The sequence below is a fragment of the Astatotilapia calliptera genome, chromosome 6 (genome assembly GCF_964374335.1).
Source record: "Astatotilapia calliptera chromosome 6, fAstCal68.1, whole genome shotgun sequence".
In the NCBI taxonomy this organism is placed as follows: domain Eukaryota; kingdom Metazoa; phylum Chordata; class Actinopteri; order Cichliformes; family Cichlidae; genus Astatotilapia; species Astatotilapia calliptera.
Window position 1 is genome coordinate 4,345,552 of NC_137427.1, and position 19,366 is coordinate 4,364,917.

Consider the following 19,366-nt stretch of genomic DNA (forward strand, 5'->3'; position numbering starts at 1 on the left):
CTGCCTGACATAAACAGTCAAGAAAGGACGACTGTCATCATGGTCATCATTATGTGTAACACAGGATGGGTAACTTCCAGATTACTGGGGTTTGCATCATCCTCTTTATCAGTAAGGCAGCACAGTCTTCCTCAGACTCCTTAAATGTGAAGATTTGCTTCATTTCACTTTAAGCTGTTTTTGTCTTTCGAGCTGTGCGATGCTAAAATACAGATGGATGAATTGCCTTGAAGTTTTGTTCAATGATAATCTCCAGATGAAAAATGTAAACACATTTGTGAAGTCCTCTGACTCCGCCTCTTTTAAATTTGTTTTAAAAAAAAAATTTCTCATCAAGTTTGGTATTGAGCCTGTGGTGGCTCCTGGTATCATGTAGAGTGACAGGGAAACACTCGGTGCATTATGGGAAAGCCCCAGCAACCTTTACCTATTGTAGAACAACTAAGGGATGGTCACCTGATACAGCCTTAACTACAAGCTTGGTGAAAAAGGAAAGTTTTAAGCCAAATCTTAAAAGTACAGCCTGAAAACTGAAGGTGATACACTGATTATTTAAGACCTTGCATGCGAAGAGAAAGATTTTAAGTTCTGGTTTTAACAAGAAGCCAATGAAGAGAAGCTAATATGGGCAAAGTAAGTAATAATAAATAAGATGAAGTAAGCATCTCTGCTTAGACAGCCTCCCCTGTGACTTGAATAAATGATGGCGTGGATGAAAAGTGAATGCATGGAGAAATAAAGCAGAATTTAAAAAAAGGCTTTCTGCAATAAAGAAAAGTCTGATGTGAGCCTTTTTTCCTGTCTGGCCCTCGCTCACTGACTGACTCATGGGCGTGTTACAGGATTCAGTGATTCATCATCAGATGGTGAGAATGAGACAGTGACTGCGTGCCTGATCATTTTTAACCACAAAAATTCATCCTGGGGACTTTACATCAGCTAAACATGCACCGTCCTGTGTCCACAGCATAGTTTAATCAGTCATTTAAAAAGTTTAGAAACTGAACATCGACGAACAGGTCTGCGGCTCTCACCGAGGAGGGACAATCACACACTGGGTTTTTTTTTTTATTGACTAGTTATTTGTTTAACCACTTAGTATGGAGCTTTGAGACCTTCACGGTGGAATAAGACAAACCAGGAGACAACCCAGCCTCTGGAGAATAATTAACCGAGCCACATTTTAGGACTGAGAAACTCCTCGCTCCAGTTTCGCAGGCCTCAGTTTGCTGACTGAAAGGCTGCACTGGGAGGGGCAGAGGGCTTGGACTGTTGACCCCACTGCTGACCTCCAGTATGCTGGCTACGTGCCGGAAAGCGGCACAAACACCAGTCAACGGGCACATTAGCAGCCCTGTGAGGCTGTACTGCATGTTCAGCTGATCTGTGAACACAAACAGCTGAAGACGTGCACACACGATGCATTTCGACTTTGCTGGGATTTAATTTTAACTTTAAATACCATAAACAATATGTAGGGTAGTTTTGATTTATTACAGCATTTCAATGAACTACACGTCTGTCTGTGCTATTGATGCGATTCCAGCATCCCAGTTTGGTCCAAAGTTACTTCAGTAATACCTGAAACAAAAAAACAAAAAAATGCTGTTCACTGAAACCAAATCTATATTTTAGAAAAATAGAAACTGAAAAAATATTGTACTAAGAGGTTGAAAAAGTGTTATAGTTTTAGTCTCTGAGGACATTGACATTTTTGAGTGTTGGCTTTGAGACTGTGGCTTTATCAGGACTCTGCCTCCTTTAATAATTCATGTTTTAAACCTGTGACATAAAAGACTGAAAACACAAATCTGTAAAAGCTAAATCTACAGTTGTAACCTATAGATTCAACAAAAAGGAATTTTTGGTCATTTTCTGCACTTATTAATATAACTACATTTATTATAGATCCTTCTGTCTTCCAGGTCTTTATTTTTGCTTCATTTCATTTTTAATAAATCCCATTTTGATTTTGAATACTCCATATGGGCTTAAATTTATAATCATTTACTTTTGACTACTTTTTTCCAGATTGAACATTATCTACCGTATACAGTTGGGGGAGTAGCTCTCATTTAGATCATGTTTGAAATAAATCGGTAGTGTGTAGTTTCAGTAACAAATAAAATACAAAAAAAAAAAAAAGGAAAAAAACAAACAAACATGAGGCATTTCATTTTTACATTTTTTTTAAAATTTATTTATTGGCCACCATTTCACATTTTCCACATTAATTTGGATATGATGGAATGCTTCGTTAGGATTCCCCCTCCCACACCACCATCGCTGTTCAGCTGACATCACCTCGCTCTACTCAAGCTTCCCCTCCCTGCCCCACACTCGCGCGCGCACACACACACACACACACACACACACACACGCAGGCAAAGTAAGGGTGCTGCGTAGAGCCAAAAGGGATACAGGAGGTACAGTATGGGTGAGGGGTGGGGCTGTTCCAATTGTTCCCTCCCCGCTTCAGATATCAGACACGTCTCTCAGACCAACCTGACCAGTAAACTTAACCAATCTCTGTTTGCTGTAGTAAACACATGAATCTCTGATTAGGCATGAATGCAGTGCAACCCATCAGAATCCCCCATACTCCCACCCACCAGGTCTGAGAGCGTCCACACAGGCCAACTCTGCCCCAACCGGCAACAGTTGGGCACAATGGTACATTATTTAAAAAAAGAAAAAGATGACAAGTCCTAAATAATAATAAAAAAAAAAAAAAAACTCAAAGTAAAAGCAATTAAATAAAATACGATTTCCCCAAAAAGTTAACTTTGTTCCTTTCAGAATAGTTAGTAGCCGCGCTGAAACGAGGAGACAGAACCGAAAGACTTGGGAATGAAGAAATGACAGACCCCCCCCCCGAAAGAAAGAAAATAAATTGGTCTCGGCTACAGATGGGGGGCTCTTTGTGCTACACCATGGGGGTTATTTTAGTGAAAACATCTACAGGATGGCCCCTTTTCCCCTGAGAGATCAGTCCTTACAAAACCGTCACACAAACCTGTGGTCCTATCACAGGGAGAAGAACACTGGCAGCAGCCCGCCCCCCCCCTTACATACAAACATAGGTTACAACGCTCGATTTGCTGATACCCACACTGAACAAATGAACAGCAACGACTCTTTAAAAGGAGGGGGGCGTGTGGAAAAACAAACATTTTGAAAACTTGGATCTCAATGCCATTTTTTTTTTTCTTTCTTACATTTGGTTCAAAATATACAAGGCAGACAGCTGATGTGGAGCTTTGCAGACAAGGCATTGAGGTCTCCCACAGGAAATGGTGCACTGTTCCACAGGGTCCCGCCAGGTGGGACAAGACCAGTCTGAGCCAGAGGTTTGGAGGTTGCAGATGTGACGAGCCGGGGAGGGGGTTAAAAAAAAGCAAGAAAAAAAAAAAAAAAAGCCCTGCCATGCCAATGATGGACTGACTAGCTGGCGGGCTGTTATCAGGCCAGCTTACTGACTGACTGAGAGGCAGTTAAAGGGGAATAATGAATGTTCACAGGACAGGGAAGGTCCACAAAGAAGTGAAGGTGGTGATGGTGACTGTTTGGGAGGGTTAGGGCTGGACTCTCCTCTCTCTCCGTTTCTGCCGACGTTTACAACTCATCGTGTCCGTCGTCGTCAGTGCCGTCCTCACTATCGGAGTCGTCCTCCACGTCTTCCAAGTCCTGCAGAGCAGAGAACAAGGGTTAGAGATTCAACAAAGTCCAATTTACTCTGTACCACAGAGGGTTTATAGCTTAAATATAAACTGTCAACATAAACCACTCAACGACATTAAAGGAACACTTTAATTGAAAAATGCTGATATCTACTGATACAGTCAGAGTTAAAGTAAAACTTTGCTTATTGAGACAACTCAACAAATCCTGCTGCTGCGGCAAACTACCGAAAATAACCCCCGATGTCACCCTGAATCCCTTCATCACTAAACAAGACCTTGAGTCAACACCATCAGACACACAGCTCGCCATTTTGATGACATCTCTGCTTTACAGGCATTTCTTCTGTCTAGTCTGAGGACAGGTGTGGTGAGGAGAGGTGTGGGATATGTGAAGATGCTAATGGTGACTGCTACGCTGCACGTGCTGCTTTTTTCCTGGAGGCTCAGCTCTCCAGGCGAAGCCCAGTGAACAGCGACAACAGCTGCAGGAGGCATTAAAGGACTGGGCTGCAATTAGACTTGTGTGAAGGGGGGGCGTGGTGGCAACGGTGGAGTGGGAAGGTGTCAGGAGAAAGTCTCCCATGCTAACGTGCACGCCAGAGTGACACAGGGAAGTACGGTAGAGTATCTCTGCATACATCGAGTTTCAGAAACTTCAAAGTCTTTATTTTCTTCAAGTATTTGAATCCATAGATGTCGTAATTCTGGCTTTTATCCAGAAAATTTAAACATACATTTTGATCAGCTGCTTACATCTGGGCAAGAAAACAGCTTTGCCTCAAACCTGCACCCAGACATCAGATTATTTGGACATCTACATCCGTGAAAGCTCAAATGCGATACCGGCGAGCATCTAATCAATGAGGTTCAACGGTGACCGCAAGAGTGCCGTCTGTGCACTTCAGAGCACCTCTGTTCAGAGGATCTCACCTCAGGTTCCAGGTCATCGTCATCATCTCCTGCGGGGGCACCGCCTTCTTTGCCGCCACTCTCCAGGAACTTGGTGAAGCCCTCAAGTGTTCTCTCCCCGTTGTAGTCGATCACCTGCAGATGAGACGTCATTTCAGAAAGAAAACCAAGAAAGGAAGAGTCTCCTCTGACTGATGTGCATACTAATCCTCATCCAAAAGACTTATTTCCTTTTGGAAAACACTACAAATAAAATTGGAAATAAAATCTTGTGCACTGAAAACATAAATTTGATATAAATTTGTTCAAAGTTAAAAACTTTTCCATATTTGTTTCTGAGAAATGCACACAAAGCATTTAATTGCAAACACTGAGTAGATTTGCTTATTTTATAATGTCCAAAGCTGCTCTATATGCAGGACAAAAGTAAAGACAGACGGTCAACTTTTGGAAAACCAGCAAATTTAATTTTAGCATTTTAAATCAGACATAATCATGTCTGTCATTGCAGCCACCTCCAGACTCCTCTGCATGCTTCCACTAATCAGTGTCACAGGCTAATCTGCAGACTTATTATGGGGTGACCCTGGTATATAGCACTCGTTTAAGATTCCTGAGAGAAAGTGGCACGAGCATGCCTGGCCAATAAAGCGCAAGGCATGTGCAGGCCATCTTAAAGTGAGTGAAGCCATCGAGCAGGAATGCTCCAGAACCGCACACCAACAAAATGCTGCAGAAACTTTCAGGAGTGGGCTCATGTTTCTGCACAAGGTTAACGCTGCTAAATCAGGAGGCAGTAATAGCACTGAGGTGACCCCAATAGCAATGATTTCAGATTCCAAGAACTCAGCAAAGACATAAATAAGATTAGTGTGAGGGTGGAAATGGCTTCTCTCCGGCTCAGTGATCAGACAAGGGAGTTTCAGTCGTAACATGCCAACCGTTATTAAAACTGGTGTGGCGTTCGGGCCAGTGGGAATCATTTTCTAATGTTTATTAAAAAGTATCAGTATTAGTAGTCATTTGTTTTTAACTTGGATTCATCAGCTTTTTTTTTTAACCCAAATGTGAACAAATCCAAATTCAACATTGTTCTGTACTCTAATGACCTAACTAATGACCGACAAATAGTCCAGTAGCTGTCCTGACCACAGTTTTACTGAGGTCACAGATCAAGGAAGGCCAGGTTTCATTTCCTTCTCTAAACTCAGAACGTCCACGTCAGCCATCTCCATCTTTTACATACAGTCTGTTAAAGCAGTCAGCACTCACCTTGCGCTCTTCTCCTGCAGGGAAGAACTTCAAAGTGGGGAAACTGTGGACTTTGACAGCCTCAATCTCATTGGCTGTGGAGTCCATTTTGGCTACAATAGTGTCGGCGCTGTCCTTGTACTTCTCTCCCAGCTTCTCCCAGATTGGAGCCAGCTGTTTGCAGTGTCCACACCATGGTGCATCTAAATCACCACAAAGATTATTCAAAGAAAACCAGAATTTTAATGGTGAATATTTTTTGATAAAAACAGCAACAACCATCAGCTCAGGGAAAACAATGTAACTTTTACAAAACTGGTTAAAAATGACACCCCAGGATGGAGTAAACAGCATCAGCACACTGATGCTTACCAGCTACGGTGGATATAAAGTAGCAGCTGATAAAATCCTTTCTGAAGCCACTGCAGGTTGTGTTTGAGTTGGGTTTGCATGTCTGCAGCTATGTGCTGGAAGCCCGTCAATAGTGGATTCAATATCTAAGCTAACTTTAGCTAGTGTTGTTCACTGGGAGCAGAAAAGGCCCCGAGGTTACCTCTACCAGCCTGTGGACTGATTTTAAGGCCTTTCATCAAAGAGAGTCAAAGGAGGTTTAATTTTGTTAAAAGGTGTAAACTGCTCAGACACTAGCAGACATGTTTGCACTTATTTGTTTAGCATTTATTTGAAACCTCAAAATGTAATTCTATACTGCAGAAAGAAACTCTTTACTCAATATGCATGGAATGTTTTTCTTTTTATCTCAGTGAGTAAAATTCAGTTTGAAACGCTTTACAGTATAAAGCTAGAAACAAGTAACCACAGAGTGTGCATGCCATGTGCAGCCTCGGCTTCCTGACCTGGCTCTATCCTTTGGCTGGCTAGAAAACGCATCACCTGTCGGGGAATATGGGGCCTTTCCTGATGTTCATACCTCAACATAAACCAGATATGGAAAAAATGCTCCAAAAATAGTGCAAATCTGGACAAGGATCACTAACAAACAATCCTACAGCTAAATTTAACCAGAGCTTTTCAGCATCAAGTGTCTGGTAGCAAATTAATTTGCAGAGAGCGTGCATGAGTGAGCCTCGAGAATGAGCAGGTATCTGGCTTAGCTTGGGCAAAGCAAGACGATTTGAGTTTCAGACAAGGGGCTTTGCCAAAGCTCGCACCCAAGAGAGTGACTGCAAAAATACGCCATCGCCCCAACAGGTGAACACCCCCCCGACCTGCTTGCCCCACTTCTCATTTAAGGATATGGGAGATAAACACGCTGCACCATAAAATAAAAAAGGTTGAAATGCAGAAAGAAAGGAAAGCTCTTACAGAATTCCACAAAGACGTTCGTCGAGGGATTGAAGGCGACCTCCTCAAAGTTTTTGCCGACCAAAACCTTGACAGGGTTTTTGTCCCAGTCTTTAGGGATGTCCTGGCTCATGAGGTGGGGCTGTGAGAAACAGACAATCACTTCTTTAAAAAGCGAACTGTGGTTTGGAGAGAGTATTTAAAGCACATTCCTACAGGCAAGGATCACACAGATACTTTATGGCATTAAGCGGATTAAGGCTGTAATTGCTTGTAAGATTCCAAAAAGATGTTTGCACTCTGGATGTGGTCATGCAATCGCCTTCACTATGTGATTTATGGAGACTATTAAGTCCAAAATTAACATTTCTTGTGGCCAGAATAAAGTCTATGTATAGCGGTGTCCCTCACCTTGAGTTTGCCCTCAGTGAACAGTTTGCAGAACTGAGTGATGCTTTCTGCAGTGATGGCGTCGCTCTCTGGCTTGTACTTGGTCATCTCGTCCTCCAGAGTGATGAGGCGGATGGCAGGGCACTCCTCTTTCTTCAGGCCGAAGAACTCCAAGATTCGCTGGTTGTCGTCAATGTCACTGTCGATGAAGATGAACAGGATCTGGACAGAAGAGAGGGCTGAGTCAGTGAATGATTTTACTCAAAATAGCCCTCCTGATGCGTGCGTCAGGGTGTATACAGGTACAAAGAGCCAAGTTTAAGAAGTGTGATTAAATGTTTGCCAACTTTGGATGTTTACTGGAGAAAAAACAAAAAACACCTTCAAAAAGAAACGTTTTTCACCATCTTTACCAACAACACATGTGTCTGCTTGGCTGAAAATACATTTTCAATAATGCGTTTTCCTTGAGGTCTCCATATAAAAAACACCCAAATAACACGTTCCTTCATTGCAGGTCACTGATGGCTGGCTCCCTTCTGCTGGACACTGAGTGCTGCACCTTATTTTCTAGCATGATGGAGAATACCCACTCTTCCGATTGAGTGATGTGTACCAACTCTCAAAATTGCTTGTCCACGTGATTAGAGATAACCTCTAACAGTTAGGTTGGCTAATATAGCCAGCCACCTATTGACATTTGTAAACACCTATAATGTCCTTTATGGGCAATAACTGCAGACTTTCTGGAAAACCCCGCATCTCAATCCCAAAAGAAAAACCACACTGCTCTCTTGATGGTACAATTTTGCACTTTACAGTGACAGCTTTGCCGTACCTGACCCTTGAATCCCTCTGCGGCCTTCTTAAACTGGTCCATTTTGTCCTGGAAGTCTGAGGCAGCTTTGGGCAGGAACATGAGGATGTGGGACTTGATTTCTCCGCCGAAGATTTTAGGGGCAGTCTGGAGAAAACAGTTTGACACGTGAGGAAAACATCTGGAGTGCGGACAGCATTATGGTGTGAGAAAAAGGGATCTAAATGCTGTGAGCAGCCCCATCGATTACCTGCTCGGTGAACTCAATGACCAGGGGCAGCTGGTTGGCCTTGACAAAGGACTGAAGCGCTTCTTTGGTCAGCTCACCATCGAAGGTATTGCGTCCCTCATCAAACTGCAAAGGAAACATAGAAACATTATAGTTGCAAATATTACCCACCTGGTGTCACATCTAGTCTGCCTGTGAACACCGGACATAGATTTCCCAGACAGAGCACTTTAAAGTCGCCCGGTAACCCCCAGCAGACCGAAGAGACTTTTATCGGTTGTTAAGAATAGCAGTGGTGCAGCTGTGCCAGGCAGCTCTTACTGGCACAATAGCAGAGAGGAAATTTGGCCTGTGGCGTACTGCCAGCCTGAATGGCACTGAAACTTAAGCTCCAAAATCCTCGGTCAAATAAACAAGTGAAAGACTCCCAGCTGTTTATTAAAACAGAGCCCCTGCTTTGGGAGCGTTTGCTTAAGAGCTGCACACATGTCCGCGATGTTTGTGCCAGTATGAAGTTACCAACAGGTTTCAGAGGCCAGAAAATGGCACGAGGAGGACTAAGCACTTGTACATGTGCCAGATCACCCAACACCCTAAGGGCCGAACACTTATGTTGTGAAGTTGCTTCATGCTGCAGCAACAAGGACTGCATGAAATTGTTTTTTTTATTACAGATCACCTCCCAACTATCAAACACAAGGACAGAGCTGCCTGTTATTAATTTATTAAATACACACCGATGTCAGAAATAGGCCAGTAGCTGTCCTGCAGTGCGTGGACACACACATGCGGTGTCACAGTTTAAGGTTAGGTTTGAAAATACAGTTATTGTGTTTGCAAGATTACTTTCCATCTATCAAGATAGATAATGCCGCTTTCCTGTCTCTGCTGACAGCATAAAGCTATGAAAAACTCAACATGCCATTGGTTTAGAAACCTGAAGCTTCAGATAATGTTTCCAACAACATTAAAACTGAAGCGTTCTAGTCAATTAGTAACACTTTGCTCCGAGTGCTCATATTTTTTTTAGAGGTGGCTCTAAATACTGACAAACTGGCAGCACTCGCCGGGCAAAATGTTCGACACCAGCCAAATCCCCCCCCCCCTTTATGCTATTAAAAAAAACAAACAAACAAACAAACAAAAAAAAAAAACAGTGGTACACTTAAAAATAATCACCCTTGATGCGGTTTAAAGTTTTGGGTGCGATCACTACGATTAACCGGTGTGATTAAGCTGCCTGCTCGACCTCCACTCGATTATTCTGTCATCAAACCGGATCTCTGCACCTTGTTTGTGTTAACATTGTTTGCTGTGCTGCAGCAGTTTAAGTTTATGCTTTACTTCTTCTGTTACATTTGGCACTTGTTAGCATGCATCTGTGCACGTGTGTTGTACCATCACAATTTACAGATGCAGCCATCTAACAGAGCTTCCTAGTGTCAGCTGTTTGTCATTTCAGCCGCCTTTGGCTCCAAAAAACTAACATGGCAGCAACCACTGCACCAAGGGTTAGTCCAGAAACCAACGCAAGGCATCACAGCAGCTTTTAAATTTGAGTCGAGCTTCCAGGATTTGCTCATAGTTCAGATTTTGCTGTGTGAAAATGTTTCGGTTTCTTGAGTTTCACTGTTGATCATTGCTCAGGGGAAAAACTCATGTAGACACCAAACATCTGAATAAACACGTTCAACAAAGTGACCAGGCAGGAGGTGCTGGCACATTTTACCAAACTGACAACCACTAAAACGATATGAACTACAGTATTTTAGCTTTAGGTACACATTACTGTTTCAGTCTTTTCTAAACTCTAGTTTGTTTTTATTTTAGTGAAAATGTTTTCAAACCCATTTTTTTAAATCAAGTAATCTGCCATTGTTTTTACATGTTCTTTAAATTTGAGCTCTTTTGAATTTATGTAACTGACATGATTTTGAGGTTAACATTGACATCATGTGAACACGCGTGGCCAATAAAACATCCACAGACTTTCCGTAACTGATATTTGCATTGTAATTGATATTGTAAATTTTCAGCGGTTTTCATTTCCATAGGTTCCTCGTGTTACATGGTTGCCAACGCACCACTTCTGAAAGATCCTCTGGACTTTGACTCAATCTGATGAATCAACAGGCTGAAGATAACAAACTGATCTCTGACCAACTGCACATGAGATGGCTGTAGTTAATGACCTCTTGTGTAAATTATAGTGAGTTTTATTACCTATACAGGCTTATAGGAAGGCATTCAAATTACATGCATTCATCCTCTGCCTTTAGCCAACGGGAGCTGCTTGGAGGACAGACAGTAACCTAACAACATGCACGGCAGTGAGGGCGAGCAAAGTGCACGTCTTAAACGTTCAAGTAGCTCAAACGAGCCAAGTTTAGCACTGGAGAGCGGATACTGTGGGTTCAACAGCATCAAATTACAGAGGTGTGGATCAGAGACACAGCTGTGGCGTCTTCTGCAGCTCCACTGTAAATACTCACACATGGAAGTGCGTTTCACAGGCACAAACAACATATTTACAATGTATTCCGATTACACCTCAGACTGAGTAACAGCTTTAGATGAAATCAGTAAGAGAACTATGTCTTCCTGATGTCCTGTGAACACAGTTTGTCCACATGTTTGTGTACAAACAGACGCAAGAGAATATTTGAGAGTCACCTTCTTGAAGAGGACAACGCTGTCCTTGGACACTTCAAACTTGGAGTAAATGGCATCGCTGGAGGTCTTGGCGAAGGGAATGTCATCTATGGCCTGAGCTGCTTTTTCATAGGCCTGGGCACCAGCAGACTCTGCATCCTAAAAGACAAACAGCAATCCTCTGATTGAAACTTGCAGTAGCTTCAACCTCTGCTTTGATTGCAACACGACAATATATGTATATTTTTAAAGGAAAGGCAGGAATTAGGACTAATCTTCTGCTTTTAGAGATGATACCGTAAACACATTTCAGTTATAGAGATCCGAATCGCACCTTGAAGAATCCGATGACTGCCACCTCATTATCAGCGATCAGAGACTCTGCGTCGGTGACCTCATTCAGGGTGGCGACGGCGGGCCCTGTGCGCTTCTTCAGCCAGTTGACGATGTCATCCGCCTGCCTGCCAGCTGAAACAAAACAGTAATTCAGGCTTTTTAGTTTGGATTTCAATAGAAATAGCTGATCTTGAGTGGGGGGAAAAATGGGTACATGAATATTAATTTGAAAAACATCTATGTGCCTGCCTCTTCTTTGCCCACCTAGTTGAACCTGAGCTACGAGTCAGCAGTGCTAAATTTCATTACATTTAGATGAGCTGTTAGAATATTGTTGAAAGCAGTTTTGTAAGAGCCAAACCGTTACCCAAACACAGTCTAACTTTAACCAGCAACAGTCTTAAACAAAATGAAGCCAACACCAGTGCTAAATACCATCAGTTCCTCGACTGGCCATTAAAGGCTCCATTAATTCCCATAAACGTCCAACTTCACAATACACAAAAAAGGCCCGTCAGTAAAGTTTCAGAAATTTACATTTTCATAAATCTTACATGACACAAATTACCTGGGATCTGTGTCTGTGCAGCGCACCTGTACGTTTTTATGGAGGCAGCTTGTCAACAATGAACACTAGCATCAGCTGATTACGTGGCACTCTACCATCTCAACCAAGCATGATTATAAATAAAAATGATATACCAGCAAACAAAATACCAACTTTACATTGCATGCATGTTTTTGTATTGGGGACATAACCTACAGTCTGTGTATAAAAACACGTGCATATTTTATTTAATTTGTCCTTTTTGGCCTGAATTTGTTTTCGTTACAGCAAACCACTCACGTCATCAAGAGTTTTAAGAAAGGTGCAATTGCATGCTGAACAGGGACAATCACATTTTTAAAGAGTTTATTCTCACAATCACCTCTGTATCCCCAAAAACATTAGTAACACTATGCCTAAAAATTCAGTGCACCAATTAGTTTTAAGTACAAAACTATTTAAAAAGCACCAATGGATCAGGCAGACCTTGAAATTTTTGGGGGGCGTGAGATTGAAGTGAATTTGCACAGCACTTCCTGTGGTCACACGTAACACACGGAGGCAACCGACTCACTTTATGGGTGTGAACATTTAAGCGCCTTTGCCAGTTAAAATTTTTGCACTTCTGCAATTTCTGAAACCTAACTGCTCTTTACAACTTCAACTCAGGCTCAGTCGTTTCCCCTTTCATATTCAAGTACCTCAGCAGTTTAATCACCACACAATGATTGAAAAATATAAAACTGTACGCCACATTTGTGAGGCCGTTAAAACATGTTTACTTTCTGTGGGTTTTACTTAAACTGGACTTAAAAGAGGCTGGACCTGTGATGCAACAGCAGTTTCACTATGAAAACGATGAGGCGATTCAGCACGTAGTCTTTATGCAGCACTTTGAGGTTTCAGGCAGTGCGTGGGAGGCGGCTTTTTTTTTTTTTTAAAGTCAGAGTAGTCGTTTCCACAAAAGCACTTCCCAACCTGCTCTCTTCTCCTCCAGCTGAAAACTGAGTCAGGCCAGCAGAGGAGACGTGAAGAAATGCACATACCTCGACCACGTCCCAGAGGCAGCGTGAGGGGAACGTGCGGAGCAAGGCCCGCCCACTGCCCGTCTAATGCAGCCGATTGGCTGGCTCATGTTTAGGCTGCTGTGCAGATCATATTACTTAGGAGTCACTCGGGCCCGGCTTCAGCAATTTAATCTAAACCCCTAACCCTGTAATAACATCATTTTTATGACATAATAGTCAGTCACTATGCTCAGACAGAACTTAAGATTGCATCATTTCAGAGGCAAGACCAATTCATCAAAGAGCATTGAAGGAGAAAAGTCACAAAGCAGCAATGCACCATCAGCTCAGTATTTTAGCACCAGCTGAGAACCATGATGAATGATGCTAAAATAAATACTATAAAAGTAGATGTGTAGATGTGATTCTTGCTAAAGCTAAAAAATAAATAAATAAAGTGAAAGTCAACAGTTTCTAAAACTACTACAAGCTACTTTCAGGTGCTCCCTTATTCACAGGAGATCGTCACAGCGGGTAACTCTGCACGTTTGACAGATTTTTACACCGGTGCCCTTCCTGAAGCAACCCCCAGGGGATTGGTGTCTCCTCCCAATACTACAAAGACAAGTATTGTAGATGTGTAACAAAGGATAAACTTCAGATTTCTCATCAGTTATTCCCAAAGTGTGTAGTTCATATAAATTTCATCATGAGGCAGAAATTAAACTAAAGGATGAACGTTTAGGATATCAGTTTGTGTTGTGCTGTTTCTATTATACTGCATGTAAAACAGGTCGGTGGAATGAACCAAATATTCATACCAATTTATCTTCTTCACATTTAATTAAAGTGTTCAATTATATATTTATGTTTTTTCTGGTTGTTGACACTTCAGAAAAACTAAAAACAATTGAAATAATAAATCTCTCCACATGAAACTATGATACGACCATCTGGTTTAACCACAGGATGATTAAAATTTACTTTAAGAGTCCTGCAGCTTGCCATCCTTTATGAGTCAGCTACTGTTAATTAAAGCTGATGTTTCTGCTTAAATATGAAAAATGATCATGTGATGGATGAATCAGGAAGGACATTGTGTAACTGATAAGACTCGATCAGGAAGCTGACGTGGAAGTTTGTCATCTTTCCATAAGTCCATCCTTCCCCGAGCTGACGGGGACCTATGCAAGTAGTTGACTAGATGACTAAACGTTACTGCACTCACTACACTTAAATTATTCTTGTTTTATAAACAGCATGGATGTAGACTTCTTTCTACGAGGGCTCTGGTGATCCTACTCCAGAAATGTTTTAATCCACCGTTCTGTTTTATATTAGGCCGTTTGCGTATTTTGATTTGGCAGGAATCCTGCTCGTGTGTGTATACGACACCTGTTCACAGCAATGAAACTTCCTAATTATTTAACAAATTTTGGCTTTTATTAGCTTGTTTATGCAACATTTCTACTCTTGTACAAAAGATCTGAGCCTTCCTTGTGTCTGTGTTTTGGTTTAACTTTTAGAAATAATGTTCTTCTGATGTTATCAAGTCTGAAAACAAGGATAGGCTACATTTAGCATGGGGGCCACAAACAAGAATACCTGTAAACCCCCAGAAACAGTCACTTATAACTTAATTGGCTTTGACCTCTGAAAAAGTCCCAATGCTGGAGCTTCTGTTCCTTTATGTTTGTCATCCTGCTAGAACAGAGGCAGTACAGACACTGATAACCAAAGCAGATTCATGACGGTCATCGAGTACAGACTCACTGCTGAAGGAAACGAGATGCTTTCTCGTTTTAATAATCATTTATGCTCGCTGTTATAGTGCGAGTAGCCGCTGCAGTATGCTCCTTAATGACACGTGTCACCCCCAAGGTAATATGTCCCTTGGTATAGTCTGAATCTCTGAACTTTAGTACAGATATAATTTAGAAATGGACACAATCACCTCTGTCTTTAATCCAGCTGCAGTGGCACAAAATGCCAAGTTACAAAGGTCGAGAGGGCCACGACCAGCTGAAACGGCAGCTTGACAGCGTGTGTATGTGAATAACTCAGTGTTAACCGTTTAAATGCTTCCACCCCCTCCCCTCACTCCTATTTTAATTACTTGGAAATCAGCAGCCAGAAACAACTATGGTCCACCCCAATTTTTAAACTAAAACTTATGAATGAAACGCATCCATCCCCACTCACCTGAGTACTCTTTGGGAGATTCCTTGTCTCCACCCTTGAAGAACTTTATGGTGGGGTATCCCCGGACGCCGTACTCTTGGGCGAGTTCTGTTTCCTCTGTGGCGTCCACTTTAGCCAGGCGGATGTCTGAACTCTCTGCCTTCAGCATGCCAGCAGCCTTGGCATACTCTGGAGCCAGGGCCTTGCAGTGACCGCACCATGGGGCATCTGAGGAAACCACACAGAGAAAGGTTTGTATTGCTACCGAGAATGATATCAGATCATAATGGTGGAAAACAAAAATGTGACAAAGAACAAAAGACCACATGAGAATTTGTATTAATCAGCAAATTAAAAAGCTACATTCATCCAAACTATCCATCGGCCATTTCCGCATCACCTTCTGTCCTTGGGGATGATTGATAAGATTTAATTTGTAGTCAGTTCTGATTATAGGTTCAGTTCTTTAGAGAATATTTTACTGACGCCTCAGTGCTTCTGTGATGAAAACTATGTAGAGACTGTAGAAAGTCTATTGAAATAGGACTTGGATGTTCAAAAGCTCAACTGCAATGAGCCTGATGTCTTTTTGCAAAATTGTTGCTGTCAGAAAACGACAGCAGCACTGATGAAAGTGCTCGAGTGCCTGGAGGCATTCGATCCTGATTGATAGGACACTCCAAAGTGGTTCTGAATTTCCATCCCCATTTCATCTCTTGGATCCAGCTTCACAAATTTGTACAATTTGATTTTTGCTCAAGGATGGTGTGTGAGTGGGATTAAAGTATTTGAGTCTCCCTTTGCTTGGCACAATGGGATAATAAAGAGGTTTTCCTAAACAATCAATTCTGTTTATCATCATTTAAACAAAAAAAACAAACATGGCCAATATAGTGTCCTGTTATTCTATAGTGAAAATATCTGAATGTTTTAGAGCAACTTAAAGTGAAATTAGCAGCTTTCTTAAAGGATGCTTGTACTTTTGATGATTCCCTTAAGGATCCATAATATATCTGTATGTGGATAAGGAGGGTAGGTTGGTGGTTCAATCCCTGACTCCTTCAGTCTGTATATTAAACATCCTTAGACAAGATACAGAAATCAGAGTTAAGACGGTGTGAGAGTGCCTGACTTAGTGTGGCTCATAGTAAAAAATACTTTGAATGCCCAATTAGAAGGCACCATTGAAATATCACTAATTTACCAAAATAAAAAATAATGAAACTGGGAGGTGTGTGTGTGTGTGTGTGTGTGTGTGTGTGTGTGTGTGGGGGGGGGGGGGGGGGGGGGTTATTGCAAGAGAAAAACCTTTTCCAATATTAAAGTTGCACATTTAAATGTTTCCAGGATTAAAATAATAATAATAACAACTTGAAGACTAAGATCAGATAATCTTAGATTATAAAGACAATTTTGCTGAAGAACAAAACCTTGTGTGTGCCTCTCTCCTCTTGTTTCACGTTCAGTCGCGAAGTGTACTTATACACTTGGAACCGATAAACCTGCTTATCAGAAAGGCCACGTCAACTAATGACCTCATTTTTTAAAACGTATTGACAAAGAACTAAACTTCCTTGTACCACTCGGGTCATTACAAACACACACAGTTGAACTTTTGTGAAGTACACGTCAACCTAGCTCCATGCACGCAGAGATCCCGCCCAGCTGAGGAGGACGTGGGCAAACAAAGCCCTTCATCCCTCCCATCCCGAGAGCCGACTAGTCCAATCAGCTGTCACACACTTTGTGAAAGAGGTCAACAATCAGACAAAAGTGAAGCGGGACGGGCCTGCAAAGCCCAAACTAACCAGTTTAATAAGCCAATTCAATCGGGAAATGAATTATCAGGAGGTGCAAGAAAAGCGAAAGCTACCGCATGAAACCGCAACAGCCGATCGAAACCTATCTTGACCCATTTATCTGCTCTCCACCATCCCAGCTTTCCTGCATTTCACAATTTGGCGACTCAAATTAGGGGGAAATTTTGTATTAATAAAAAAAAAAACCACCTTATTAAAAAAAACTCGCTATATTTCCCCGATTATAAGATACGCTAAATACTCAGAACTAACACAGACTTCTCTAACTTCAGAGAAGACTCACTGCCTTTTGCTATGTGCACAGCAACTTCCTCAGACACCCCCAAAGGCCCAATTTGAGGCGTGCAAAAAACCCCTTTGTGGCCTTAATAATGCTCTTAAAGCAACAGATGTATCTTAAGTACGGCACTGCACAATTTCTATACAATTCACCAGAGATAAAGCTAATTTAAGGAAATACTATATTCGCACAGATGTTACAAACTGGTTGAGGTTTGCAGAAAATAAATCTGAGGGTCACAGCCAAGTTTTGCCTCCGCGGCAGAGTCCCGTTACACTTCGGTGTTAGCTTGACTACTTTTACCATCACAGCGAGAAAACAGCCCGATGATCAAGGCTCTCTGTTTCATTAAAGGAATAACTACAGCAGCTCTGTAGCTCGGTGAATTACAGTCACGCATGAACGAAAAACCAAACCCAACGTCGGTGAGTTAGCTAACCAGCAGCAACTTATCTCAAGTGTCAAAGTTTAATGCTAACATTATGTCAGGCTTAACTCGGCTAGCTTAGCTCTGCACGAGCTGAGACCGCAGCGGGAGGCTTAGCTTGAGCTGGAGACCTTTTAAAAGCAGTCAGAATCACTTACAGAACTCAACCAGGATGTTGGGGTGAGCCTGGAGAGCCTCGTCGAAGTTACTCTTCTTCAGCACCAGGACATCTTCTTCCTCGGCTATCTCAGCGTTGATGGCCACAGCCAGTGTGCAGAAAATCAGAAACTTCAACATCGTCGCCGTCGAGTTTTCTTCCCTAAAATAGACGAAAGGTTCAGACGAGCTCGGCTACGGCTGTGGTGGAGGAACGGGTGTTAGTTTCAGGTCCGTTTCCCCTCGTTTAAGGTTGGGAGAGTAGCTGGTATTTTGTGTCTACCGCTACTAACGTGGCAGTGCACGCAGAAACCGGAGGGTCAGGCGTAGTGCGCATGCGCCTTTATGAGGCAGAAAGCAGTTCGTGTTGAATTGTGACTGGATCGCAGCGGGCTGCACCTGGAAGTGAAAGAGAGGCGCTCCCTGCACACATCAGTCCGCCGAGAGCAGGAAAACTGGATGGGATGGCTTTTAACTGCCCACACTTTTTAAACAGGGAAACAAACTCAACTATGTAATCATATTTTATAGATTTACTTTATTAGAGCACATTACAGCGCACGAACCACGAGTGCAATATGTGAAATACAGTATAGTGAAACATCGGAATTCACTGAATGCCTTTTCTTTTTTTCGGCTCTTGGCTGTGGGGTGAATATGAGTGTAAACTGATGCAACCAGCTGGGGGTTGGAAACTGGGTATTTGCAAAGAGGACAGAGCAAAGTCTGAATGACTAACGCTTATCTGCCACACTGATTTTTACATTAACACCTCCATTGCAGCCTGGTTTGACAACAAAACTGAACAAATAAACGGAACTTTCTGTACTCACTCTGGATAATCCCCAGAACGCTGTGTCAATAGTTGGTGAAAGGGAAATCTGGTGGGATGGTGCTACAGAAATCTTTGCAATACACATATTTTAAACCAAATAAAACCAAAACTGCTGCGATGGTGAGATACAGGCATACATGAGAACATTACTTGTGAAAATCAGTCATTTGAGAAAATTTTAGTGTATGTTTTACAACCTTCTTTACTAAGAAGTCAGGACACACTGTAAAATGTCAAGAAAAGTGCAATGTGATTATCTGTAAATTATCAAAAGCCCTTTAGTTGATTCAAACCAGATGAAAGAATGTTTAAAGTGAGAAGTGTTCTTTTTTTCAAAAATCATGCTATTAAAAAAAAAATCCAACAAAACATTTTAAATATGTTATGAAGCATGTTTACCACTGTGTTGCATCACTGCGTTCAGGAACGGATGGACATCAGTTCCTGGAGATTCGAAGCCAAATGTTTTCACATTTTTCAGGGCATCTTAATTCATATTTATTGCTCTATAGTTGCAAGCATGCAGTTTAAAACCCAGACA

General features: G+C 42.0%; 1 protein-coding gene across 1 annotated transcript; it reads right to left on the bottom strand.

Annotated features, from left to right (window-relative positions):
* Positions 1–2,171: 2,171 nt before the first annotated feature.
* On the bottom strand, positions 2,172–18,323 carry p4hb (prolyl 4-hydroxylase, beta polypeptide). Its single transcript, XM_026169787.2, has 11 exons — positions 17,993–18,323; positions 15,329–15,535; positions 11,571–11,704; positions 11,258–11,395; positions 8,606–8,710; positions 8,377–8,502; positions 7,560–7,760; positions 7,170–7,290; positions 5,865–6,046; positions 4,614–4,727; positions 2,172–3,687 (listed from the first exon to the last, which is right to left on the bottom strand). The coding sequence occupies exons 1-11, from the start codon at positions 18,129–18,131 to the stop codon at positions 3,616–3,618; spliced, it is 1,539 nt and encodes a 512-aa protein (XP_026025572.2). The 5' UTR covers positions 18,132–18,323; the 3' UTR covers positions 2,172–3,615.
* Between the last annotated feature and the right edge of the window lie 1,043 nt (positions 18,324–19,366).

What these genes read in the sequence shown, in the direction of transcription:
- p4hb (XM_026169787.2), bottom strand. Translation starts at nt 18,131, where the DNA reads ATGTTGAAGTTTCTGATTTTCTGCACACTGGCTGTGGCCATCAACGCT. An exon ending in ATCTCCCAAAGAGTACTCAG is followed by an intron (nt 11,705 to 15,328) that starts GTGAGTGGGGAT and finishes GTTTTGTTTCAG; the next exon opens with CTGGCAGGCAGGCGGATGAC. An exon ending in TCACTGAGGGCAAACTCAAG is followed by an intron (nt 7,291 to 7,559) that starts GTGAGGGACACC and finishes TGTTTCTCACAG; the next exon opens with CCCCACCTCATGAGCCAGGA.